This window comes from Falco rusticolus, chromosome 6 (assembly GCF_015220075.1).
Source record: "Falco rusticolus isolate bFalRus1 chromosome 6, bFalRus1.pri, whole genome shotgun sequence".
Lineage (NCBI taxonomy): Eukaryota > Metazoa > Chordata > Aves > Falconiformes > Falconidae > Falco > Falco rusticolus.
Window position 1 is genome coordinate 66,733,372 of NC_051192.1, and position 27,454 is coordinate 66,760,825.

The 27,454-nt window shown below is 38.0% G+C and overlaps 1 protein-coding gene across 1 annotated transcript in view; it reads right to left on the reverse strand.

The window, feature by feature from the left end:
* Positions 1-27,107, reverse strand: part of TPO (thyroid peroxidase) — a 46,357-nt gene extending 19,250 nt beyond the window's left edge. The window contains exons 1-7 of the mRNA XM_037392139.1: positions 27,014-27,107; positions 24,520-24,601; positions 19,402-19,571; positions 14,673-14,805; positions 9,692-9,821; positions 6,862-7,068; positions 43-558 (exon numbers count right to left, since the gene is read on the reverse strand). Of these exons, the coding sequence (XP_037248036.1) occupies positions 43-558; positions 6,862-7,068; positions 9,692-9,821; positions 14,673-14,805; positions 19,402-19,571; positions 24,520-24,601; positions 27,014-27,107 (1,332 nt within the window). The remainder of the gene's footprint in view (positions 1-42; positions 559-6,861; positions 7,069-9,691; positions 9,822-14,672; positions 14,806-19,401; positions 19,572-24,519; positions 24,602-27,013) is intronic.
* Positions 27,108-27,454: the final 347 nt, after the last annotated feature.

Consider the following 27,454-nt stretch of genomic DNA (forward strand, 5'->3'; position numbering starts at 1 on the left):
GATATTCACTGCAACGTGTAGATAAGCAAATAAGAAGCCAACCTGATGCAGAGCACCAACAATCTTTCGTGCTTCTTGGTAGACTGTCTCAGCGCTCCAGTGGCTGTTGATGCTTTTGAGGGCTCTGGCCAGACGATTGTGCTCTCTCAGCCACAGCGTGTGCATAGCTGCCAGAGACGTGACCTCGCTGGATCGGCTGTCCCCAGCCATAAAGCATTCAATCCTTTCACCTTCGCTTGTGTTCAAGTCTTGTGCACAAGGTGATGGGATCTGGTCTGTAAAAGGCAGGTATTCCCGATGGTTATCGTAATATTTAATATTTACTCTAAGAAGGCCTTCTTTGCTTGTTAAATTCCTCAGTTTGTTTTCAACCGCAGGGGTACTGCCATAGACAGTAGAAGCATCAAGGAAAGAAGTCAAGCCATTGATTTGTTGTCTTGAATTTAGTGCTGTTAGATTTCCAAAAAGAATATCATGATCACCAGTGATGCACGCAGGAGATGAGCGGTAGAAGGGCAGGCAGTCCAACCCTGTAGATAATCTATCATTGGTGGTCACCTGCATTAAAAAAAATATGGGTATTTTCTGAAGTGAAGATAACAGTTGTGGATGTTGAATTAAGGCTTGTGTAAATATTTCCATCCTCTGTCTCCATTTTCAGTTGTTCATATCTCAACTACTGGAGCGACCTAACCTAAACCTGTAGAGATTGTTTTCCTTCAGATTTAAGCAAAGAGGTGATTCAACAATAGTTAAGCAAAACCAGAAATAAACCCCAAAACCTTTACTCTGTCATAAAAGCACGCTACAGATGTTAACTCTTTTTTCACAGACCTACACCTAAATTAGCCTGGCTTCACAATCAAAATTTATCATGAAATGTATCACAGTGAAGGCATGAACATCTGGTCAAATTATGTTCTACTGGAAACCAAATTAAATGGCAGGTTACACGTATACATAAAAAGGCAATGAAGAGTTTCAATGTCTGCAGCAGTATGCTGTAAAAACTTTGTTTCAATACTTAATTCTAATCCAGTTTCCTAATTAAAAAAAGTCATATTGTAATTATTCACTCTGCTTTCTGCCAGCCCCCCACAATACTTCCCCCAGATCACTGTACAGCAAGTGTCTTACAAGTATGAAGTTCTGACTATCTTTATAAAAAGCAAAGGCTTCTCACAACCTTTGCCAAATGAAAGACTTCCCAGTCCTTGATCAGTTTCATTTGCACACAGCTGAGAGACCAAGGTCAAATACTAACCCAGCATGTGTGTGCTAGTCAGCAAGGATATAGGCTGAACCAGCCTGGCGTTTGGTCAGCTATTCCAAACATAGGTAATGGGCATGAGAGAGACATGTGGGAATCATCAAATGAGATCCTGGGATACAGGTAAGAGTATTAGGAGAGAATAAAGCCCAAACCAGACAGGTAGAACGTTTCTCACAGGAGAGCACTGAGAATAATTCCGGAATAACTTTGGATGTGGGGAGGGCAGCAGACTTGTTGAAGGAGGAAAAAAAGGAAGAGGAAGAAAGGTTTTATTTGCCTTTTAGGATATCCAAGGGAAAAGCTCAGACCATCAAGTCTATTTCAAAGAATGGAGTTCATCACTAAAACAAAAACTGTCTTCTTTAAAAATTATTAAAATCTCTCTGTGTTGTCTAATGCACATTTGGCTTTATGAACATTCTTTTTCTGAAAAGCACATTATTTCTGAATTTGAACAGTACTGCATTGTGCACCAACAATGAGACATAACAGTCTGTCGGTTCAAAGAGTTTAAAAAAGATTGACCTCAACTAGAAGTGTTATAACAATCATGGAGTATGAGTTTGAGGGAATATAAATCTAGGGTGTTCTTATCAATTGACCAACATGAAGTAGCTACAGATAACACTTACTAAAGCTGCTGAAATATCCCAGAAAAAAATAATCTTCAAACATCTCTCTAAGAGAAAATAAATGTTTTGTGTAGACACCTGAGCTAACCCTTCTTATTTGTGTTCTATCTGTTTGCCTTACATGTTTCAGAAGTCTGGCAGAAGACAGGGAACACTGCATATATTATACAAAATGATGAAATTTCTTCGTTCATCTATTAATATAGGATCAGTCTGTGAAGACAGAATAGTCATTAAGTCGGGGTTGAAAGAAACAAGGCAACTTCGGAATGGAATTCAAGAGCATCCTAAAAAAAATCGTTACCTCATTTATTATACCAAGTAAAATATTCTTACTTCTGATACCTAATGACAATAGGGATGGATACCAATGAAGCGTTTAGGTTAAGAAAGGGTATAATTTGTTTTTCAAGTTTAGTTTGGTAAAGAAATTCTACCAATATTTCTTCACTGCCTAAGTTTTAGCAAGTCAGAGTAGGTTATTTTTGAAGGAAATATGTAATTTCATTTTCTTTTTCTTTCTTTCACTGATTTCTGAAATCAGTAATTTCTCTGTCTGGTGTTTTCTCTTTAGTATTTGTCTCTATTATTAAGTGTTTTGCTATTTGTGTGGCTTCTTTTTCCCTTTAGCTGATAATGTAAGCAGGAAGCTCATCTCATGCTACAAATACCTGCACTTGACAGCCACAGCACTGTATGTGTTTGAGTGCCTCCTGCTTCTAGTTATCAGCAAAACCTGGAATAATTCAGGTATCACTGGGGAAAAAAAAAATATATGAGACACCATTAGGTTGTTAAACAGCAAGGCTTACAACAAAACATATCAACAGTGAATGAAGTTCATACAGAATAATCTTTAGTTAACTGTCTCTGCAATTTCAATTCAAACCATTCTGTGCCCCTGTGGAGAAAAACAGCCATAATGAGCATTAAGGGACTGGTGGAACTGCATAATGCAGTCCTTTCCCTTTTCATGGGATAAGTAGTGTGCAGCCAGCAGCTGAATATGCAAATGAGAGGTTCCTTACACTATTCAAATGACATAAAAAATAATCTGAGAAGAAAAAAAAAAAAGACTCTTTTCTGCTGAAAGGCGTACAGAATCATATTTTTTTTTTCCAAAACTAATGAATAATATTTATATGATTTTTTTCTCTGCCTTACATAATTCTAGAGGGAAAAAACTCAGAACAAAACCCTGTCTGGCCACAGTAGTTTTCCCAGTATATCTGCACATTGATTTGAACTGTTATTATATATGCACAGTCAAACCTGTTTATGGTGAAATTCTTTTATGTGTAGGAAAATGAAAGGCACTGATTGTTTCAGTGTACCACAATGTCTAAACTGCTACTTCAGCTAAAGAGAAATCTTTCTTATTGTGAACCCCTTCTGTGGGAAATGACCTTGTAAAAGGATTTTTGCTGTAGACTTAAAAGAAAACCTAACTTATGGTCTACGAAAGTTTGCCAATATGGAGAACATGAATGCTTATTTGTGGACATGAATCTCAGAGGAGAGTCAATGACTCCATCTGACAGTGAGATGCTGCCTCTGAAGCACAGAAGAAAAAGGCAGGGGCTCACTTTTCTGGTTGTTGGGAGCACACTGACTGATCCATTTGTAGCTGAGACAGTAGCCCGTCATGTTACATGTCACCTTTTGCAAATCACCTCACTTTTCTCCAGCTCTGTTTCTTTGCCAACTTTTTTGTACCTGAACTAACCATCTGAAAGCTTTTCAGGATTGTATCTTACTATGTGTATGCACCGTGCCTAATTATTGTCAGCAATGTAGTTAATACTGAATAAAGTCAGTAGTTCTATGAAAGTCTTTCTAATGCCTCATTATGTCTCATCTCTAACCTGAAATAATCATCTGAGGAATGACAAGTTATCTCTGCAACCCTGTTTCATGTGTCAGGTCGCTGTAAAAGAAGTATAAACTAAAGCTGGTGATTTTTAGTTGGGTCTTTTTTTCCACATTATTTGATTCTGAAAAGATACAGAAAAAGAATGTTCAGGCTCTACAGGCTTAATGTGAGAATCACTGGGTGAAATTCTATAGCCTTGATGATGAAAATGTCCAGAAAAGAAAATTGTAACAGTTTCTGCTAACCTATGAATCATTGACATACACTTGTGATTAATATTAATGCGCTACTGCAGTTTTCAATCCTTCATTGAATTGCACTGACTCAGAACATTTTCCAGACAGCTTCTTTAATCTGCACAGCCAGAAGCTTCCTCTCCCTGGTGAAACCCCCAGAGAGGCCATGTGTCTGTAAGTGCAGCTGTCCTTTACCGTGGGTGGATTCTCCCTTGGGTGCCACTGTTCTAGGAACACAGCAAGAGTGGAAACTGCAGCCTCTCTGTTTACCTTGTTGGATAATATGCTATTGATTTCACTGTCTTTGGAAACCAGCCACAGTTTCTTCATATACAAAATGAACATATAAAACTAACTGTGGCAGTTTTCCAAATATTTAATAGGTGAATAGCTTTAATTAAGATTTCAGGAAGAAGATCAGTTGTAGGGGGTAATAGCTTTTTGTCCCAGTGTTCAAGAAATAGTTCCTCTGGTCACACTAATAACTACAACTCCCCTCTTTTTTTTTTTTTTTTTTAAATATAGTGTCTATTCTTTGCCTTTGACAAAACCAGTCACAAAATACTAGATATATAATACAAACAAACAACCATCTTCATATCTGTCCCTCTAAGCTGTGAACAACAGAATAATAACAAAATGGAGCTGAAAAATTCATGGGACTGTGATCACATCATGAATCCACAAGCTGGGAAACTTACCTAATACTTACAGAGTTGTGTCTGAATATCTTTTTAAGTCCCCCAGCCTCGGCCATTCTGAGTATCAGGCACTAACTCCCAAAGGTGGCCATGGGTATGACTTGATCCCATTCCCCTGCTAGGCTACATTCAGTGCTAGATTTAGTACACGTACACATAAATTGCCTTCAAGAGCATTCCTTTGTGATGAATCTTTTCACAGCTCCAGGGTGGGATTTTTTAGAGCACTGAAAGATGCACTTGTGGGTCTATGCCATGGTAATCTGTGCAGCTTCATTCTCTCTGCACTGTAATGCTGCCACCACATGAATAATAGTCTTGGAGTCCTTTTTTGAAGATCCCTTAAATTACCTCTATTTTAAGCAGATGGGATTTCCGGGCTTGAACTAGGAAGGGTTCAGTTAGACCTCTATGGTCTCTGTGATCCACATTTGATTCAAATTATGGGCAACAGTATGAGTCTCTTCTCAATTTAAAAATCTATTTAGTAATAAAAAATGTGGGGGTTTTGCACTTAAGATCAATACTAATTGTGCTGTCATAAACACAAAACATGAACTTTTGAAAACGTTTTGGTTTATATCTACAGCAAACTACTTTTTTAAAATGGGAGTCAATACATAGCTACATTGTCTCATATGGCGGAGACACACTCCACGTCCTTCATCACATCATATGAAGCACTGCTGGTTAGGGACTGGACTTCCGCCCTGATGTCTCCTTTGGGAGGTAAGGCTTTGAGAATGGGAACATTTCTATGGCTATTCCTTAACAGCATAAACAGAATAAACAATTTCTTACCCCAGATGGAAATTTGAGGCACAGTAAACTAGGCATTTTTGTCAGAACTATGGAAGGCTCATTGTAACTGGGGTTGTTGTGGCTAAACCAAGTTAGTCAGTCGCCCAGTGTCCCGAGAGTATGATTCTTTATGAAATATGTGCTATTTCTGAGTACTCTCAAGCTATGCTTGCAAACTTTCAAAACCCCATATCTCCAAATATGAGAGAGACTAGATTTACTTGCCTGTGGTAAAATTGCAGGCAGTCATGAATTTTGTTTAGTCTTCCCTGTGTTGCAGATTCTCTCATCAAATGGAAGATGAGCCATCTTTCAGCACAGGACCTGATACAGTCCCATTTACAGTCAGCCAAATATTTTCCTTTCTGTTTAATGGAACTGTGATGAGGCAAAATGCAAAAGGACACTATGTCCTAGATATCAAATATGGTTTGTAAAGGGGAAAAGAGTATTTCTATGCAGATGGAACTTACTCCCTACATTGGCTTCAGTGCATAGTGAAGGTGGTCAGTAATCAAGCTCCAACCTTAAGGAAAGTAATTTAGGTTGCTCTGCATAGAGATGGGGGCAACAGTCCAAGGTCAGTAATGGCCATGGGGCTCCCCTGAAGCATGAGATGGACAGGCTGTGCTTTGAGAAACAAAAAATTGGTTTGACTTCGCTACTTAAGTTTTTGAGCAAAATAATGACTATACTTCTAAATTAACCAGACAAGAATATAGCATCCTATATTTCTACCAATTTATGCTTCTTTCTGCCCTCTAACAAGCTTTGAATCCGTGTTTTGCACCTACTCAAAGCAAAGAGGTGATGCAAGTTTCAGCAAATCCCTGAAGATCATTTTATACATACATTGAAAAGATAGCTCTCTTCAAAAGTTTGCATTAGCTGCTGGAAATATCTTTGCTTTCACTGAGTAGAGTTAAGATCCTTTCACTTTATCTGACTGGCAGTTTAAAAACAGAATTATTTATGACTACTTCCCTATTTTCCCCAATGGAACTCAAAACCTTGAAGCATAAGAACAATAACAAGGGACACACACACACACACACGTAAGGTTTCTCTGCAACTAAAATCTGAAAGGAAGAAAAATTTGGTATTTATACTAAGTACCTTAGCTGTAGTTTTGTTATCTTTACAAAATAATTTCAATATCTACAGGTTTCATGTAATAGTTGCATTAGTTTTCAATTTTTCTATCACTGTCTGCTCTGATATTTCTGGATTATCTGTCAATTTGCTTTATAATTATTTCAGTATAGGTGTATCACTGATGTGTTTTACTTTACTCACCTGTTTAGAACCTGGAATTTCTCTTGAAGAAGTTAATTTAGAATCTTACCTTTATTGGAAAACATGGATTTTGTTTTTCACATGTCATCTGGCACTCCATTCCATTTAGGAAGGTTGTTTTGCTTGTGCTCTGTGGTGTAAATGCAATGTCATGGTCTATGTACTGTCCCCACACCGTAATAATATCAGAATACAGGTTGTCTTCAGTAACAGCCTCATTAGATGCATGAATAATTTTTCTTGTCACTTCACGAACCTGGGAAAAGAGCTAATTTACCTTCAGTGCCAAGTAGTATTTACTTATCACAAAATGATAGAACACTAAAAAGTAAGTGGAACAGCGATAAAGCTCCCCCCTCCCCAACACCAGTTGTACAGTACTTGTAATGGTTTGTCTAAAAAAAACCCCAAAAACCCCCAATCTCTGACAGACTCTTATTTCTCTTCAGGAGCTGAGATACTGGTGCCACAAGCAGATTCAAAGATGTTTCAGCTGAGTTTTTCTATACATTTGCCAAATGAACAGTGTACCTTTGATCTGTTCCTTTCCAGAGCATTTTGAAAACCACACATTTCTTTTAGACTGTCTAAAAGTTTTATTTATATTTATGGTGTTTTATGCTCTTTTAACAGATGGATTCTGTTTGCTGGGCAACCTCAAATCACTGTGGATACACCGAGGCTCTGGGCTGCTCCATACATAAACAGAACAGCTTACGCGGCCCAGGAGAAAAGATGAGTTGCAAACACATGGTAGCTGAAAACTGTGTCTCACTTTCTCAGGCAGGTAGAAGCCCAGACATATTTCTGAGGCACTTTGGTGAAAGCTGCATAGATATACAGATGCTCTGATGGGGAACGCATGGAGATATCTATGCTACATGTCTGGCCTATACTATATAACCAAGCAAAATCATCAAACTCAGTAGTCAGTGATTATTAGGTTATTGCTATTTTTCAGATTCCTTGATCATGCTGCAAAATATTCCCTCACATACAGCAGCTGCCTTAGAAGTCAAGCAACTGAAAGGGCAGCACATTAAATAAAGTCACAGTCTGTAATAAATATAAGGGCTATATAATGAAGGGAAATGCAGTTAAACAGAACTGGTAAGGACCAGAGGCAACACAGGACTTTTTAGGAGCAACGGGCTTTATATTGAAATAGTCAAGACCAGAGATACATAGAGATCATCATGAATCCAAGCCTTGCTATAATATTTTAATAGCTTTGGTGACCACAAAGCACAAAATTTTTCTTGCAGTTGGCAAGATTTTCTTATCACTGTTAACTTGCACACCTACACTGTGTTTTAATATTAGTTTATAGTAACCCTCACACTTATCTCTCACCTTCACAGTATTTGCATGCTGCTTTTTAAAGGAAATAGTTGGAAAACGAAAAGTATAAAAAAAAAGATAATTATGTAAATGAGGAAAAAACATCTATGGAACTAGTTTTATCCTATCTTACTTCAAAATAAAGCAGAGGACCTTTCTGATGGTTAGATATGACCAGCTTTGGTGCAGTTACGTAGTTTTGTTTTATGTTTTGTTCGTGTTTTACTTCACAAGCATGTACTCTAATAAATCCAGAAAAAGGCAGTTTGTACCATCTACTGGAAATTTACCTGTGTAAATGTCAGGTTTTCATCTTTAAGCACTAAATTTTGCAGCTTACTAAGATGAGTTGCAGGTGACATTAACACAAAATTCTCTTCCTCATCCTTAATCAAACATACAGTGGTTAAAATAACAAGACTTTGAGTCCATTAAAAGTCAGGTTTCAAAGCAATGGTGACAAACCAGAAATAGTAAATCCAGCCCAAATCATTGCACACTGCACTGGGGAATTTTTCACCCAGTCCTCTATGCAAATATTTTTTCTTCAAACTTCCCTCTATAGCAGCTCTGCTATTTTTTAACTATATGAGCTGCTAAAATCCATAAATATGGCAATGCTTTCTTAGCTGAGTAACCTGGGCTAGCTAAAAAATGAAGTTATGATCTGACAGTAATACTTGTTCTGTTAAGGTATGCTAACCTAGGAGAAATGGTATACGTGCGTACACACATGCGCATGCTAGCATGACCATGTGCTTTATATTTATTTAGTTAACACCCAACCCTGTTTTACCCCTTCTCCTTCCCTGAACAAAGGCACCATTATTGAAACAAAGAATCATAAAACCACTGGAAAGTCTAGGCTGGAAGGAAACTCTGGAGACCACACGATGCAGCTTTCTATTGAGAGCAGGGGTCAGGTTATTCAGAGCCCATCAAGTCAGCTCTTGGGTATTTCCCATGAAGGATATTCCAGCAGTTGTCTAGGCAGCCTATTCCAACATGTAATTGCTCTCACAACAAATTGTTTTTCCTTGTATCAAACCAAAATTTCCCCTGGAGCAACTTATGACCGTTGCCTCTTGCCATGTCAGCGTGCATCATTGTGAAGACCTCTCTCTTCTCTCTAACAGCCTTTTCAGCATGAGGGGGCTTGATTAGATTCACCCTGCACCACGCTTCCTTAGGCGGAGCAGTCACCACCAGCAGTCTGCTGAGTGCCCTGCATCTGGAACAAGCCAGGCCAGGCACACAGCTGGCTTATGCCCTGCCTGCACTCCACCACGGTCCCTTTTGGCAAAGCTGCCCCCCAGGGTGGTCAGTGTCCCCCTGCACTGCTCCATAGGCTTACCCCAGCCCAGGTGCAGGGCACCTCTCACTATCTGGCTGGCTTAACTTGTGCTTTAAGAAAGCTAGTAGCTTCTTAACTGAGCTCAAGAGATTGCTATTTACTGATGCAAATGGAAGTCTGTGGTGGCAGGTACGGTTATAGCCAAATGTAAATGTTTCAAGAGATTTCGCAGCACACTTCTAACCAAGGGTAGCTGGACTCCATTGTATCTGATGCTGGGATCCCATCCTCGAGGCTGGCTGAATCCATCTTCATAGGCTGCTGGAAGCCACCTAGCCAAGGCGGTGTTGGATGCTCCCCATCTAGGATGTTCCCTGGGAAAAGAAAAAAAAAAGAAAACCCAAAAGAACAATAACAGCAAACCCCCAAAATTCTTGCACCTTAGAATATCTTATAAATATATTTTTTATATATTTTACAATATACTTACAATACCTTTATCTTCTGAAAAATAATCTAAACATAAAATAATACAAAATAATCATCAGTCACAGAGAAATATGCCACTGCAATAAAACATTCATGTAACAGTCCTTGAAAAGGCATCCAATACTGGTCTTCATGTATGCCAACATCAGTTTGACTTGAAAGGAAAATAAAGAAGGACTAAATTACTAATGAAATGTTACTATCTTAATTACGTGTATAATGTAAGTTGGTTACCTTTTGACATCTTCGAAATACTTGCCCCGACAGTGTTTTCCTTATAGTGACCACATTCCCCATAAGGTCAGGCATACACTTAACTGCCTTTGCTGGCATCTTTTAAAAGATGTTTGCTTAGAGCAATAGCTAGAAAATCAAGATTTAAGAAAACAGAAAGAAGTCCTAGAATAAAGGTGAAGAAAGCTTAAAAGGGAAATGGATACTACTCCTACAGAAGTAATCATTTAGCAAGATCCAAAGAGAAAGGACTGAGGGAAGGGGAATGATGGCGGTGTTGCTGAATTCAGCAGCAATGCTCCCTCTGGTTACATCTATACTAATTACTTGGGTGCAGCTTTGGGAGGGCCTGTGCACAAGCCCAAGCACCGGTATGCACTGAACTATGCTTTTAAGTTGCAAACACTAACTGCAGTGTGTTTTTGGCTCACACTGACTCACATTTCTCTGAACACCTGGCCGGGCACACCTTGGGATTAGTGCGTGCCAGTTTGTCATCCTGAAGCCAGCCTGCCTGAAAGATGGAAAGGCAGTGAAAAGGTTTAGATAAAAGTCTAAGAGGTGGCAAGAATCAAGTCATACTTCTTTTGAGGGCCAGTAAATGATTCCTGGTGATTTTTATTAGTATAGTTGGTGAGTCTTGGGCTTGACCCAATTAATTTTCCTTTTGCCATGAACATTTCTAGTGCATTTTTCGTAAGAGGACATTTTAGTTCTTCTTGTTTGGTTGGTTGGTTGTTTTTTTAACACGGCCTGTTCAACATATTTCATAATTGTTAAATATATACATTTTCGCAATGTACCCATTAACCATAATTGTAAAGTAAGCCAAAAAGAACAAGAAATATTCCCAGACAGTTAATAGAACTACATGGCGTTAAAACATACATTTATATGTCTATTGGGACGCTAAAGAGGGAACAATTATTTTATTAATACTTCATTGATCTCCAGCACACTGAAGTGGCTCAATTTGCCAAGCTATACGGTACAGTAATATACTTAATTATTCACAATAATTCACACTTGAAGGTTGAAGTATGCTTTAATAAAGCATTCAAATTAGTTACAGTTGATTTGCCTTTATTGAAATTGCATAAAATACTGCACATAGTGTAGTGCTATTTCACTCAATTAAAAATAATGAAATGTTAATTTAACTGCTTAACTAGTGATTTTTCTCCTGATTGCTTTTATATTTTAGCAGATTACTGGAATGCTACTTTAGTAAAACCCTTCTCGCATGTCTTTTTATTATTACATTAAGCATGTTAATGTCTTGGAATCTTGCTTGAGTTGAAAAGATTTTTATCCAGGGCAGCTGAAATAATGAGATTTTGGTACCATACAGTTTTATCGAGCAGTCAAATCTGATTACTATACATTCTGTTTAAGGGAAGTGCGACTTGTCATTTACTTGTGGAATACTGGAATTGCACGGTTTGGATTTTGTTTTGGCTCCCTTAGAAGGAATGTGGAGTTTTAAGATGCAGTTCACTGTGCAGATTTATGGCTTTTGATTGTTACTTGAATGTCCTGCCTAAGTTTTGAGTAGAAAGAATGAATGCCATATGGCAATTTGATAATTGGATTTTGTCATGTTTTACATGGCTCTGAGTTACCATGGACATAACTTCAGGCAAACATGGAAAACTTCTGTGAAAAATGAGCCTGCCACTGAACTGAACACTTAGCTTGTATTGAAGCGAAGCAGCTATCTTAAAAGAAACACCTCAATTCCTCCTAATAAGTCGTATAGTCTTATATGGATTCAGTCAGGACTGCTCATTCTTTCCACTAGGTGAGCCATATTCATATCTCTAACTCTGACAGTATTAGAGCTTCAGACTAAGCATTAGGTCCTTACCTGATGGAACAGTTAATGACACAGCAATGAAACAGAAATGCTGCAGATAAAATTCCTCCTAGCTTCCAAATATTAGGCATACAACATGTAATCTAGTCATCTAAGCATCTGTCCATCAAGCAAGAGACAGACAGTCCTGAGTGCCATCCTGTTATCTCATCCTATCTCTCACTATTGGGAACAGCCAAATTTGCAGCCTTGCAGTAGAGATCTAACTACTTTGGAGAGCTAAGATTAGGTGGGATTAATTGCACTGTGAGATGCCATTCCTTTAGTACCTGTAATTCCTTCACCTTTGAATCCCTTTCACGCACTAGGCACTAAGAACTACACAGATCAATGCTAGTTAGTTGGAAAAAAAAAAAAAAAAAAAAAAAAAAAAAAGGAGGGCGGACTAGCTATTTGGATATACTTTGTCTCCCTTATTCTTAATTTTTGACTCATGTTGTACATTTATTTTGCTTATTACCCACACCTATGCCTTCAGGCAGAAAGAAAAGTAAACTCTGTTGATATCTGTTACTAGTAAATATGGATAATGACACTGCTGGGAATGTTTGATGTTATGTTGATATTGTCAATAGAAGGCCATGTTTGTACTATTCTGCTCTGCCTTTATTCTAGGGAGTTCACACTCAAACAAGTAACCTCAGTGCTGTGGAATAAATACTTTGTAATCTATCTGATATTTCCCAAGTATGTGAACTGATGAAGTAAAACATATGTAAAGAAATTCCATGTACACTTTTAAATAGATTTAAATAGATTTTTGTTGTAGGTAGGTAAACAATTAACTCCACTGTGAAATTTGTTTAATTTTCACCTGTGAAATGCAGCATCTACTGATCTACAGCACAGCTGCACATTCCAACTGGGTGACTAAAATTGCAAATACAACACAGATCCTGATATATTTTCTGCCTGGAAGTGGCAGCTGTAAAGCAAGGAAAAGTATAGACTGGTACTTTGTTTAACATTTGAAGTCTTTGAAGCTGGCTTATATTACAGAATATGCTGTTTACATTATAGTATAATGGGCTTTTAAAGCCGATATATTTCAGTAAAACTTGAGGTATTTCAAGGGTCTTACAGAGTTTTATACTAATTTAAGATCTGATTCGCTAGTTTCAAAGTCTTTGTGTTTTTGGTTTTTTGGTGTGTGGTTGGTGGGGTTTTTTTGGTTTTTGTTGCCTTGCACCTTTTAGAGATGCTTAGAGCAAAAAGTCTAAAATACCACCAAATACAAGTGATGAGTTTAAACAATGATTTGGTGCAAGCATACAACTATACAAAGTAGAACATAGTAATTACAGATTAATCAGACTCAATAGATTGTACTTACTCTATCCAGGTTTAGAAACCAGACTGAAATGCCTATACACATCCTAGTATTACCAAAGTCACTGAAGAGAAAAAGATGTTTTACCTTACCCACAGCAGAGTATGTTTCCCTCCGTCTCTGGAGAGAAAGACTACAGCAGCCATGCCTGCAAATTAAGAGCTTTAGCCATGTGCCTATGTTCAGCTGCGTGTACCTTGGCCAATGCATTCAAGCCCTGATGGAGTTGTCAGTGCAAATATTATACTAGCTGTTAGTTCAGATTCCAAGCAACTCTGCAAGTGCCTGCAGGAAATTATGGATACCCACACAGTTAGATTTATAACATCAATGCATATCAGGTTGTGTCCTTTCAACAAAGAGACTATCAGGCACATTCTTTGCAAATTACTTGTGATGTAGCAAAACAGATTCATCTCATAAAACCAGACTGATTGAATAATAAAACTGCAGATTTTTACTGCTGTTCATTCACCATGTTGCAGAATGCCTTAACCTATGCAACGCTAATGGCCTTTCATTTACAGCTCTGTAGCCCCTCACTTGTAATATTACAGTCTGCCTTTCAGTTTGTGACCTTATGCCTATGTATCCAAAGGCTGCCGAGTATAAATATCATTTACCCTTGTACTCAAAGCAACTCTCATTCTCAGTTTTACACCCTCATTGCATTGAAGGAGTCTGAAAATACAGTCACATCTGTTATGTTGGGTTTTGCAGGAAACAATTGCTGCATGTATTAGGTAACAAGCAGGTAACAGTAGTAAATAACAGTCATTCAGATAGCCAATAAGCATATATTTATATAAATAAATATATCACCCATAATTTTTAGATGCATGTTTGTTAAATGTTAAGGTTGTGGGAAAACACAAAAAATGAGAATTTACTTGATTTTGCTACTGCTTCTCGTGAAGTAACTATATTTTCCTGCTCAATATCATTTTATCCAATTCTGTCAAAAATTAATGTTGAGTTAGAATTTAGTCTTTTTAATTTATATAGAAAATAGCATCTACTGAATCAGTCCTCTCTAAGTTTAAAGTTCTTTATATAATCTGAGAAGCCTTCGTAGGGAGGGCATGTCTGCAAAAATTAGTGTACCAAAGCTTAGATGAAGAGATTCTTCCCGTGGGAGCTTTCAGAGGCACCTCATTTAGACACACGTTGATGACAAATTTAGCTGATTGAGGATACCCTCTGCCCCCAGTTTTTCTAAGAAAAAGTATACAGAGCTTCTTGAGTTTAAGAATAAGAAAGAAGGATTTTTAAGAGAACAATTCTAATCATACATACCTGTTATTGCAGGCACCAGTGATGAGTCGATATTTATTAGCTAAGCAATTGTTTGGGCATTTTGGTGGCAACGTGTAAGGTAGACATCCAGAAATATTAGCAATCATAGTGAGCCTATCAGCTGATAAGAGATCTGAAAGGAAGAACCCAAACAAGTAATTTGCTTTACTGCTATACAGGAGAAAAGACATTATTGTCAGCTACGACTACAGCATCTCCTCTCTTCCTGGGAAAGAGTGCTTAGTGAGAAGTGCTGCAGGAGGCAGTCTTAGGGACTTAGAGGAGATAGAGGGTTAAAGGGAACAGCTCATTTTATTATCTGATATGTAGAGAATGAGAAGGAAGTAGTCCAGCCATAGCTGAGAACTGAGGTCGACCTGCTCCTTTTTCTCCTTCTTTAACTTGCTCTCTGCTGCCTTCTTTGCCTGCATTGTAGTCACATTTCTTGGCCAGTCCCTGTGCTTACAACAAAGCTGTAAAAAATACCATTCAAGAATGGAATTACATAGCAAGGAGGAAAAATGTGGGACTGGAAAGATGCAGAAATTTAAAGACACTGCATCAGACTATATGATTAAGTACAGAATGGAGGAGGCTCAGAATTATGAGCTGGAATTTGGAAGCTAGGTAAAATCAGGGAGCTGTATACAAGTAGAACATGATATTAATATCTTTGTAATGTGATCCCAGATGGGTTTCCCAGTGAGCATTCTGCTGATGAGGGACAAACTCACATTCTTGTCTAAGCTCCAGAAAGCTGGCACCCTCTCTTACCCACACATGTATGTAAGCACATGTATGGCCGGTTGAAGGTAGAAGTAGCAATATCCTTCCCGAACTCAGAGAAGTCTTGCCATTCAAACTGAGTGTAACCATCACATACTGAAACAAAATGGTAAAGGCAGCATCTAACTCTTGCCTTTGTCTCCCCACTGGGTAGTGCAGGCCATGCAGCCCCACCATCTATCACTTCTGCCCATCCAACTCCGAACTAAGCTGCATTATTCCATTAAGCAAGTCAAAAAAAGTAAGCCAGAAAAACAAACCAAAAAAGGCACAAGAGCCAAATCAGCTCAAAAACCCCAAAATGTTCTGCTGAGCTGCTAGAACCTGTGCAAGGTAGGCGTGAGACCAGAGAAAAAACGGGCTGTTAGAGTGGCTATGTAACCTCGTCATTATATACTAGCTACTCATACCAAACCTGTGGATATGGCTGTATTTTCATGTTACTTCAGGTTCAAAGATATCCTCAGAGATCAGTTCCCTAGTTTCTGTGCTGCCTAGCTATTCATTGAGTCGTAGAATCATAGAATTATTTAGGTTGGAAAAGTCCTTTGAGATCACCAAGTCCAACCATTAACGTAGCACTGCCAAGTCCATCCATAAACCATGTCCCTAAGCAGAATATCTACACATTTTTTAAATACCTCCATGGATAGTGACTCCACCACCCCTTGGGCAGCCTCTTCCAATGCTTGACCACCCTTTCTGTGAAGATGTTTTTCGTAATATCCAATCTAAACATACCCTGGTGCGACTTGAGGCTGTTTACTCTTGTCCTGTCCCTTGTTACCTTGGATAAGAGACCGATCCCCACCTGCCTACAGTGTCCTGTCAGGTAGTTGTAGAGAGCAATAATCGCCCCCCCCCCCCCCCCCCCCCCCCCCCACTTGAATCTCCTCCTCTCCAGGCTAAACAACCCCATTCCCTCAGCCTCAGCTGCTCCTCATCAGACTTGTGCTCCAGACCCTTCCCCAGCCCCGTCGCCCTTCTCTGGACACGCTCCAGCACCTCCAAGTCCCTCTTGCAGTGAGGGGCCCAAAGCTGAACACAGGATTTGAGGTGCGGCCTCACTGGTGCTGAGCACAGGGGGACAGTCACTTCCCTAGTCCTGCTGGCCACACTGTTTCTGATATGAGAAGGTTGGCCTTCTTGGCCACCTGGACACACTGCTGGCTCATGTTCAGCCAATTGTCAACCAGCACCGTCAGGCCCTTTCCCACCAGGCACTTTCCAGCCGCTCTTCCCCAAGCCTGTAGCATTGCCTGGGGTTGCTGTGACGCAGGTGCAGGACCTGGCACTTCTCCTGGTTGAACCTCATACAACTGGCCTCGGCCCATTGGTCCAGCCTGTCCAGATCCCTTAGTAGAACCTTCCTGCCATCAAGCAGATTAATGCTCCACCCCAGCTCAGTATCATCTGCAGACTTACTGAGGGTGCTTTCTATCCCCTCATCCAGAGTGTTGATAAAAATTTTAAGGAGCACTGGCCCCAATACTGAGCCCTGGGGAACACCACGTGTGACCAGCCACCAGCTGGATGTAACTCCATTCACCACCACTCTTTGGACTCAGCCATCCAGCCAGCTTTTAACCTGGCATAGAGCACACCCGTCCGAGCCATGAGCAGCCAGTTTCTGCAGAAGAATGCTGGGGGAGATGGTATCAAAGGCTTTTCTAAGGTCCAGGTAGACAACAGCCACAGCCTTTCTCTCATCCACTAGGTGGGTCATCTTGCCGTAGAAGGAGATCAGTTTTGTCAAGCAGGACCTGCTTTTCATAAACCCATGCTGGCTGGGCCTGATCCCCTGGTTGTCCTGCATGTGCCATGTGATGGCAGTCAGGATGATCTGCTCCATAACCTTTCCTGGCACCGAGATCAGGCTGACAGGCCTGTAGTTCCCCAGATCCACCTTCCTGCCCTTCTTGTAGATGGGGTCACATTGGCTAACCTCCAGTCTTCTGGGATGTCCCTGGTTAGCCACGAATGTTGACAAATGATGGAGAGCAGCTTGGTGAGCTCCTCCACCAGCTCCCTCAGTACCCTTCGGTGGATCCCATCTGGCCCCATAGACTTGTGTGTGTCCAAGTGGAGCAGCAAGTCACTAACCGTTTCCTCCTGGACTGTGGGGACTGCATTCTGCTCCTCCTCATCCCCGTCTTCCAGCTCAGGGGGCTGAGTACCCAGAGGGAAGCCGGTCTTGCTATCAAAGACTGAAGCAAAGAAAGCATTGAGTACCTCAGCCTTTTCCTCATCCCTTGTGGCAATGTTCCCAGCCACATCCAATAAAGGATGTAGATTACCCTTGGCCCTCCTTTAGTTTCTAATGCATTTAAAAAAATTTTTTTTTTATATATTTTTACAGCAGTGGCCAGCCTGACTTCTAGCTGGGCTTTGATCTCTCTAATCTTTGCCCTGCATAACCTTATGACATCCTTATAGCCATCCAGAGCTGCCTGCCCCTTCTTCCAAAGCTGGTAAACTGTCCTTTTTCCCCTGAGCTCCAGCCAAAGCTCTCTGTTCAGCCAGCTTGGTCTGCTTCCCCATCAGCTCATCTTTTGGCACGTGGGGACAGCCTGCTCCTGTGCCTTTAAGATTTTCTTCCTGAAGAATGCCAGGCCTGCGTGGACCCCTTGGCTCTTCAGGACTATATCCCAAGAGACTCTGTCACCCAGGGTCTTACTGGCACACCTTTCCCTTAAAGTCAAATTAGTTCTTTAATTCACATAAAACTCTTTGTCATGCCACATAGGCTGTATAACATCTATTCACCTTCTGTTAATGTTGTTTCAGTTTTGAAAATTAACAAGAGTTTTGTGCACTTTTTATATGCTTTAGAAATTTGATTTCTTTGGAAACTACTCCACCTGAAAAATAATTGTATCTCTGTGTGTGAGTGTTTATGTATATATAAATATATGCATGCACACACACACATATAGATACAGATATACTTTTATTTCTAGAAATGTCCCATTAGTTTAGTAAGTGAGATGTTTTCGCAAGGACAAACAACCTGAAAACATAACTGTGGATCTTTATGTTTTTCTACAACACTCTAATGTTTCCATATCTTGAAAAATAATGTCACATTATAATACTAAGACAGAGAATACAAATTATAATTTTCCAGTTCATGCTGCTCTAATTGACAGAATTAAATTACAGGGAAAAATGTCAATGTTTCTGAATTCTGACAGAATTAAATTACAGGGAAAAAAGTCAATGTTTCTGAATTTTTGAGCCTTCCAGACACCAGACAGATATTTTGAAATTCATATCCAATTAATGGCAACAAGAATTTTGCTTTACTTAGACAATTATATACCATTGAACTTTCTGGACTATCTCTCTTTCTTTCTCCATTTAACATAAAAGAACATCTAAAAGAGAAACAAAGTGGAAATAAATGTGTAACAGCAATGCATTATAAAATTAGTTTTGGAAATAAAAAAGTATTTTCTTAAAAGAGGGATATTACTAAGGTCATCAATGTCCAGAGGAAGTGTATTTGAAAACGCCAGTGCAATAGAGCGACAGAAACTGTATCATTTTATCTATAGATTCTAGTTCCCAGAAGCACTAAACCCAAAGTGCTGGGGAAGATAAGTATTTCACTGTAAACAAGCTTGCAACACTGTCGATCCGCAAGCTGATTTATTGGCAATACAAATATACAGTCATGAGTTCACAGGATGCCAATAGCATAGTGCTACTGTCCTCAACTGTAGGAACACAGCCCACACTCCAGCAAAGAAAAACGTAAAACAGTGAGTATGTGAGGTGCTTTTAAAAACAAAAGAGAGGGCATCCTGGCCACAGGGTGCAGACAAGATATGTACTCCTGCCAAAGGTAAAATAAAAGTGAAGCTAACCCAACTTTAATATAAAAGACAATATTCAAGATATCCAACAGGGTTCTTTGCCAATGTCAATATAGTATATTTACCAGTTGGATGCAATGAACGTTTGTGCTTCTGGCAAAGTTTTTGTTTTAGCACTTGAATTGACATTTCCATTCGTTCAGCTGCTTCGGAAATATCTTGGCTTTCTTGTTCAGGAAATTTTGAGAAAGCTAGCAGCAAGGTGGGAGTTGTTATTCCTTTTCCTTCGATATTTCTATAATTGAGATAAAACACAGAAGGGTTTTTTTTTTAACATATAACCTTTCAGAACTTACTCATAGCTCTATTTGTGATGTTGGATATGTTCCTAGTTTAAGGTATATTTTGTCTGAAGGGCCTGCTGAGAAAGCAGAGAGGAAGACTACTTTTTGGCCTTGTTCTGCAAGGAAAATTTGGGAAAGAAAGGGAAGGTGCTTTTTCATGGGACATACACAACAGAGTTAAGCTTATAAGAAGCCTTTAGGATCAGATAGAAACTATTCAGATAGACAGAGCTGGCAGCAGAAAGTGTCTGGGAAGACCTTATGCAGGATAGTCACAATATGGGACTGTCACTATAGACACATCTAAGTGAGTAGGCTTTGCTTTCATGTAACATTTAATATCAAAGGCCATCTCAATCATTGCAGGCGGATTCACAAATGCCTTAGTACCTAGGAGTCATGTAACTGGCCCGCTGTCCTAGATGGTGTCCACATCCCTCTCAACTGTTCTGCAATTCACTGCAAGATGTATTTTTTCACTTACCAAGGGCTGTATCACCATTGTCCTTTTATTGGCAGAGCAGCCTTGGGAAAAGTGCATCAGGGAAGATCCAAGTCCTAAACTGACTCCTGCAACTTTGTAAGAATCACTCCAGCCTATTTCATTTCTAGACATGGTCATAGGTCACAGACATCCCCAAAGGCTGCTCTGAAGCACAGATTTATTTTGATATGCAATTTTCCTGAAAACATTGTGTTGTCTTATTCACTCAGGCTTGTTTAAAGCACAAGAAAAATTTAAAATGGAAACAACCGTTCTGATTTGGGTAAAACAAACAGTTAAATTTTGAGAAATTAGAAACATGCTTACATAAAAAGCATTAAGAAAATACAACTCCAAGGGCTTTTCTTGATGCCAGGTTTGTTCTTAGTTGACTGAAAAGAGCCTTAACCTGTTCATTTGTTCTTTATACAGAAACTATTCCTTTCCTTTCAAAAGCTGAGCTCAAGAACACTTGGAACTATGAAAAATAGCTATTTTGCTCCTCAGCATCATGTTTTTCAGTTTTCCATACACAATTAGGAAGTTGATGGGCAATCTGAAGTATTAAAAGTCCTAAACTGTGTCCCAGTTTAAAAGACAAGAAAGATGTTATAACTAAATGCAAGAAGTCAGGTTTAATATTTTAACATCACATGAGGATAATATCAGTCATGTATCATTTAAAAATACCCCAACTTATATGAACAGGCAAACATGTCTGTACAAATGATTAAATAAAGACATTTGCAAAAATTAGCTAGAAGCTAAGAATTGAAAGTAATCCACACTCCCAGAAAACCTCCAAAATTGAACCACCATAATCCTTAAGGAAAAGACATATTCCATTCTGAGGCATTTTCTGTCTTTTGTCTAATCTCACAGATACTGTAAGATTATCACAGCTGTTACTCCTCTGCCACATTTGCTGTTTGACCCACACCCTGCTCTTCACTCCATGCATGCATGCTAGTCCCTTCTAGTTCTTACACACACTCCTGAAGCTGAACAGTGTCAGTTACAAACTGTCTCAATATTTAGTAATACAGAAATAGCCCCATAAAGCTAATAGAATGACCTGTGATTGTATCATTATTAGGAACATGAAATCAGACATGAAGTGTCTTCCATACATGTTTAAGAATATATGGAAGTGACCTAGTGCAGACCATGGTATTTTGACGGAATGTTCTTTATGCTTGCCAGACTCTCAGTTACTGAATCTCATTACAGATCATAATTAGAAATATATGTATATAACACTCCCCAAACCCTTAAAGAAATTCTCCACAGCATGAGACACACTTTCTCTTTCAGCTTCAGATATTTTGAGTCTGATATTTCTTTCTGTATTAAATTACTATATTTATTGAATACCTTTTTTAGAGATTTCTAACCTGAGTTAATGTCATAGATATTTGTCACCATTCAGGAGATCTCTCAAAACAGTGACATTGTGCAGAACATAAAGTGATAGAGTTATAAAACTATGAAGAATACTATTTATTCTTTCCTGTAATGTGTATGTACATGGCCAGTCTGCTTTAAGACCAGATTGGCACTGACTAATAATCATGCCTAGTGAATTTCTGCAACTATAACTTTTATCTGGAACACTGGAAATTATTTTCCACTTCCCTTTGCATACAGATGATCCCATGACGGTCACTTCTGCAGATGGTCCTTTCAAGTTGGCATAGATAGGAGCCAACAGAAATAGTATCTTAAATTGTGGGGTTTGCAATTTAGATTCTTTAAAAACATGCAAAAAATGAGTTCAAATGTAGTATACACAAAATAAAAGTAATTTTACAAGAACGAAGATAATGAGAAATATCTTTAATCTGCTCTTAAGGCTTGAAGTATTTTCAGGGTTGTCATCTATACTTTTTAATCTAAGAACACTGTGCCTTCAGCTAAAATATATGTTAAAATATGCTTAGAAATGTCAATGTTTTCTGACTTTAAATAGATTGAGGAAATCTTTTGTGTTTGTATTAGAGTTGTACTTACCTTCAACATATTAGGGTAATTGGAAACCGGAGTCTAAAATTATATATCTAAAATGCTAAAACCAAATAATCTAGCACCATTTAACCCACCAACATAATTCACATCTCTCTTATACACAACTAGTTCCTCAGTCTTTTTGAGTTAATTACAAAGTTCTATCAGGAGAAATAATGACCATTTGCAGCTGTGTGCAGCACAGGCCTACGAGACTATCACTTTGCACAGCTTGCTCATTCTGGAGTTACCTTTAGTATCTTCCACACCTTAAAACCCATAAAAAGCAGAGACTCAGCAGAATATAAAAAGAATGGACAGCTGGAATCATGGCCCCTCCCAGTAGTTCTGAAACTCATTAGTTAAAGCTAGTACAAGTTTAATAATTTGTACTGGTTGTTATTATAACAAGATTTACTGTAACTAAAGTTAACTCCTGCAAGCCAGTATTACTTTCAAAATTTGTTTTATAGTGCACCTGGTAGTAAACTATCAATGTATTTGCACGTAGCACTGGATGACAGTCATAACCTCCCAGGTGACATATGGCTCTGAGTCTCCTATCCAAACTGCCTAGATTCCCATTGGCATTGTAACACAAATAATTCATTTTAATGATGATAATGCCATTGTGTTCCATCTATGCTATATTAATAATATTATGACTGAATATATTACAATAAAAACCATGAACATCTGCTCTTAAAGACTCACAAACCCAGAAGCCAATTGGAATAACAGGTACTAGCAAACAGTCATGAGAAGCACTTTGTAAGGGGAGACATGAACAGCACACAGGACTGTACTGGGACCTATGTGACCTTAAAACGTGGGATGTCATTTCTACCACAACTAGTAAATTCTAACACAAATTTCTAAAGCACAAACAATAAGTCAAAAATTCAAGTAATGATATTAGACAGCTGAGGTGAAGAAATGTACTTCTCTATTTTAATGAAAATTCAAGGTCAGACTGAGGTCTCAGGAGAAATCCAGTTATTTTGACTCAGTTTGCAGTTCAAACACCTAGATCATGAATTCAGCAAACATCAGGTTGGACTATTGTGCATGAAACAGCTAAGAGTTTTCCTACTCTAGCCTGAAAAAGGAGCTGCCTTTTCAACTCAGAACTAGCTTTTCAGTCTCAAAGACAGCATTGACCTCATCCATATTGCACTGTAGTTTCCTTCAGTTACTTATAAGCCAAAATAAAATGAGTTTTCACAGTACTGTGACCTCCACAACTTCCAGAAGCTCAAATATGCAGTCACATACATTCTTTTCTTGTTTTTAACCTATGTGCTGACCAAAGCTTTCATTGAAGTATACAGTATTCTTAAACTTACAAAGGAAAGAAGCCTTAGTAACTTTAGACTGACATAAAAAGTATTCAACTAAACACATTCACTCCTCAATACAACGATCAGATTAGATGTCAGTTCAGTCCTCTGTATTTGCAAATGACCAGGACTAATATCTAAGAGGCAGGTGCAGAGTGCATTTACAAGCCTTTATTAAAACAAGAAGAGTTTTCTTAATGATATTTACAATTCTCACTGCCCCACTTAGCTGGGCCACAATAAATTGAAGTCTATAAAAGCGCACAGTAGAAATATCATTTTCACTTCTGGTAATGATAATTTGTAACTTGAAAGACCAAGTATTTCATGCTGGTTAACGTTAAAACAAGCGATAGTCTCATGAGACTGAAACTCTTAATGCAGGTGTCAGACACTTGTGGCTCTGATTCCACAAGACAGGAAAGCATGTGCCACAGCTGCGAGATTAATGCACATCTTTTGATGCCCTGCTGAAAGCGCGAGCCTTTGGCTGCTTACAGGATTAACCCCAGACTTATGCAAAAGACATAACCAGTTCTCAGAGTGCTGTTACTAGCAGTGTTCTGCCTATGAAAAATTCAAAGGTTAACAACAGTATCCATCAGATCAAGTACTTTAATTTTTTTAAGTTTTAAATCAGTGATTTAATTTTCAGCTGCTGCGGTTAAAAGAGGAAAGAAAGGGAAAAAGAAAAATAATGTTAAAAAATACATAATATCCATAAAATTACAATTTTTTGAGCCACATGTTAATGGAATGTGATGTGTTACTTAGATCAGAAAAATATTCTTAATTATTTTCATATTTCTTATTTTTATCACATTTTAAGAGAGCGAATTATGTGGCGATAATGCACAAGGTTACGTTGGTTCAGATGATCATAAACATGGTATTTAGGGGCATGGTTTAATGGTGTAATTGGCAGTTGTGGGTTAACAGCTGGACTTGATCTTAAAGGTCTTTCACAACCTAAATGATTCTATGATTCTGTTTTCTTGAAGAAACACTGATCTCAAACTTCTCTGTTATGAAAGCTTTTTGCTAATAGATCTGTCACTATTTTTTTTTTACCTTTTCAGTGTATAATGTGCAGCATAATCCACCAGACTAGAGCCCTTTTCAATAGCCTCAGTAATGCAGTTATCTTCAGTTTCTTCTCAACAGGGGAAAAAAAACCAAAAAGAAAGACAGACAAATATGTTATTCAACAAAATACTTGATAAAATAACTACATTTACAAAATATAGAGGTTAATAACACTATGTATAACTTCTCCCCATTAAAATGATCTCCATATTTTAGTGTTCCTGAAACTAATGATGTGGCTTCTCACCTTTCTGAAAGATAAGGAAGGGCTAGTAAATAAATTCTTCCCTAATTTATAAGGCTTGAAGAACTATATTTTCCTTCTATTTCTTCCAGTATAAATCCAGCTGTGCATGTTAAGTAGTACCAAATGTTAACAGGTCCAGCTGCAATGTGTTGTGTTCTGTGTATGCAATCACGCTCATACGTATTTTTCATTAAACTGTTCTTGGATTGATAGGACAAAGCAGTCTCCCTCACAGGTAATATGAGCTGGCCTGAGCCACGTGAAGAATTTATGCCCATATTCATGCATAATTAACAAACTCCAAGATCTTCTGGGATCTGACCAATGCATGAAAGCCCTATTCACATTTCTCCACCTATGTTTGATGGAAGGATAAATGTGAACCTAAGAATACTTCAGCTGTGCTATTTTGTGTAGTGCTATCATAGAACATATATTATTCTTCTTTTGTGTACATCTAGATTTATATTAAGTGAATCAGTCATATTTAAAGTCCAGTGGTCTAATTCCCATCTGTATTTTGTGTGATCATCCATTTTTTCTTAGAAAATGCATCATAAACAATAATAGATTGCTAGCAACCATTTATGTGCAATTGCTCATCATTTATGTAGAGTGTAATTTTAGGTGATATATTTTATCTGTGGTCCATGTTGTGCTATTTCTGTGATCTTTTTTTTTTGAGTACAGCACTCAGCTCAAGGAAAAGTAATACGCGATGGGAAGTAATCTTTCCTGTCAAAATTCTACTCCACTTTACTAAAGATGTTCTCAGCATCTGAGTAGAACAGTAGTTATTTCTCTTTTTCACCTATGCATGATGAAATATTCAGAAGATTCATTTATGGTTATCATTCAGATTTCTGTTACATCTGAAAATTTTTTTGAGTCTATTAAAAAAAAAAGACTGATCTTCATAGGCCATATAACAGCTAATTATTTTAGAATTCTATATTGCATGATTTTTAATTACTTTTAGGAGTTTCACCTCCAAGAAATATATTATGCTCAAAGTATTGCTCATCATGTGGTATTGATTCAGCCTCTGATCTAAAAGATAAGATACACTTGCTATACTTGAATTCCATTGTCTCTGTTCCTTTTCTACTGAGAAGTATGATTTCAGTATCAATGCAGTATTTCAAAAAATGCATTAATAAACATTATTTGGTGTTGTTCCCATCAGACAAAAGAAAACTTACTATAAAAAAGAATCATCCATCTATTCCATTTATTACAGTCCATATATATTCATTTTGTATTAATTAACATACAACACAGCCTCATTTTAGACCATGTCTTTCCAAACAATTAATATGGAAGCTCCAAGCAGAGAATCCACTATGGAAAATAGATCTGATCTCCTGTTTCACAGTCATGGTCCAAAAACGATTTCCCATTGGAAGTAATGGCTTGGAGATTATTTTTTTGTTTAATTTATTTTGGATAAAATTTTCTTTTATTTGTGATTCTACACTAACTTCAGGTGAAAACCTTCCCAAGGAATCATATTACCATCCCTTATGAATCATATCTACAGCTACATAACTTAATAGAATGTAATGATTGAAATCCTGTTTCTTCATCATCTCTGCCCTACTTTAATGTAAAATTGGTCTCTGCCCAATTCTCTTAAAATTCAATCCAGTATCTGTTATATTTCTAGTCTGCTAGATCTAACTGATTTAGGTTGAACAGAAACAAAATAACTCTGGTGTTTTAAATGGCAAGATTACATTGTCTGAGTATAGGCATCACTGCAATCTCAGATGCTCTAAAATCTCCCTAGTATGCAAAGGTTGCCAGCAGAAAATGGTGCCACAGAGGATGTACACCCTTATGGGCCAGCAGCAGGATGCCGGGTGGGACATCCTATGGCAACTGACCAGCCCAGGATGACAAAATGTAGTGATTGGAAGTCTGGGAAAAAAATCCAGCAATCATGCTTGTAAACATGTCATCTGATATATGAATGTTGCTAAGAAAGTAAAATCACTCCTAGTCAAAGAATAGATAATTAAGATACATTACACACACAAAGTTTTCCTTTGTGAATTTATGGTGTTGCATTGAAAAAAAACCACATGGAATAATTCTCACAGAAGCCCGATAGTGGATTTTGCACATAAATAGAGATTAATCTAAACTGCCATTGCAGTGCCAGCGTATTTTCAGCTTAACACTAATTGTCGACAAAAAAATATAACATGTATTTTTTTTTCTGTTACTTACCAAAGAGGGTATCTTTGCCTATCTGAAGGAAAGAAAAGAAAACAGCTGTGAAGGCTATGGCTGCTGAAAATCTCAAAATAATGAGCACTTTCATCTACAAGAAAGAGGAGATAACTGTTGACAAAATATATACCTTCATCTTCTAATTATAAACCATACTATAAATAATTTCCCCCATATGGTAAATTTTATTTTAAAATTAGATCTGTAGCCACGTGTTTGGCTAAGTTTTTGAAGTTAAAAATAATAATTTTTAGAAATAACTCTAATCCATTCTCTCTCTTTTCCTTCCTTCCTTAGTATTTTTAAACCATTTTGAGAAACTTCTAGGACAAGGAAAGACATAATTTTATTTTATAACATAGTATGTTCTGACAATATTTACAACACTTTGCCTACATATTAGAAATTCAGCAATATTTTACCATTCATTTTGAACTT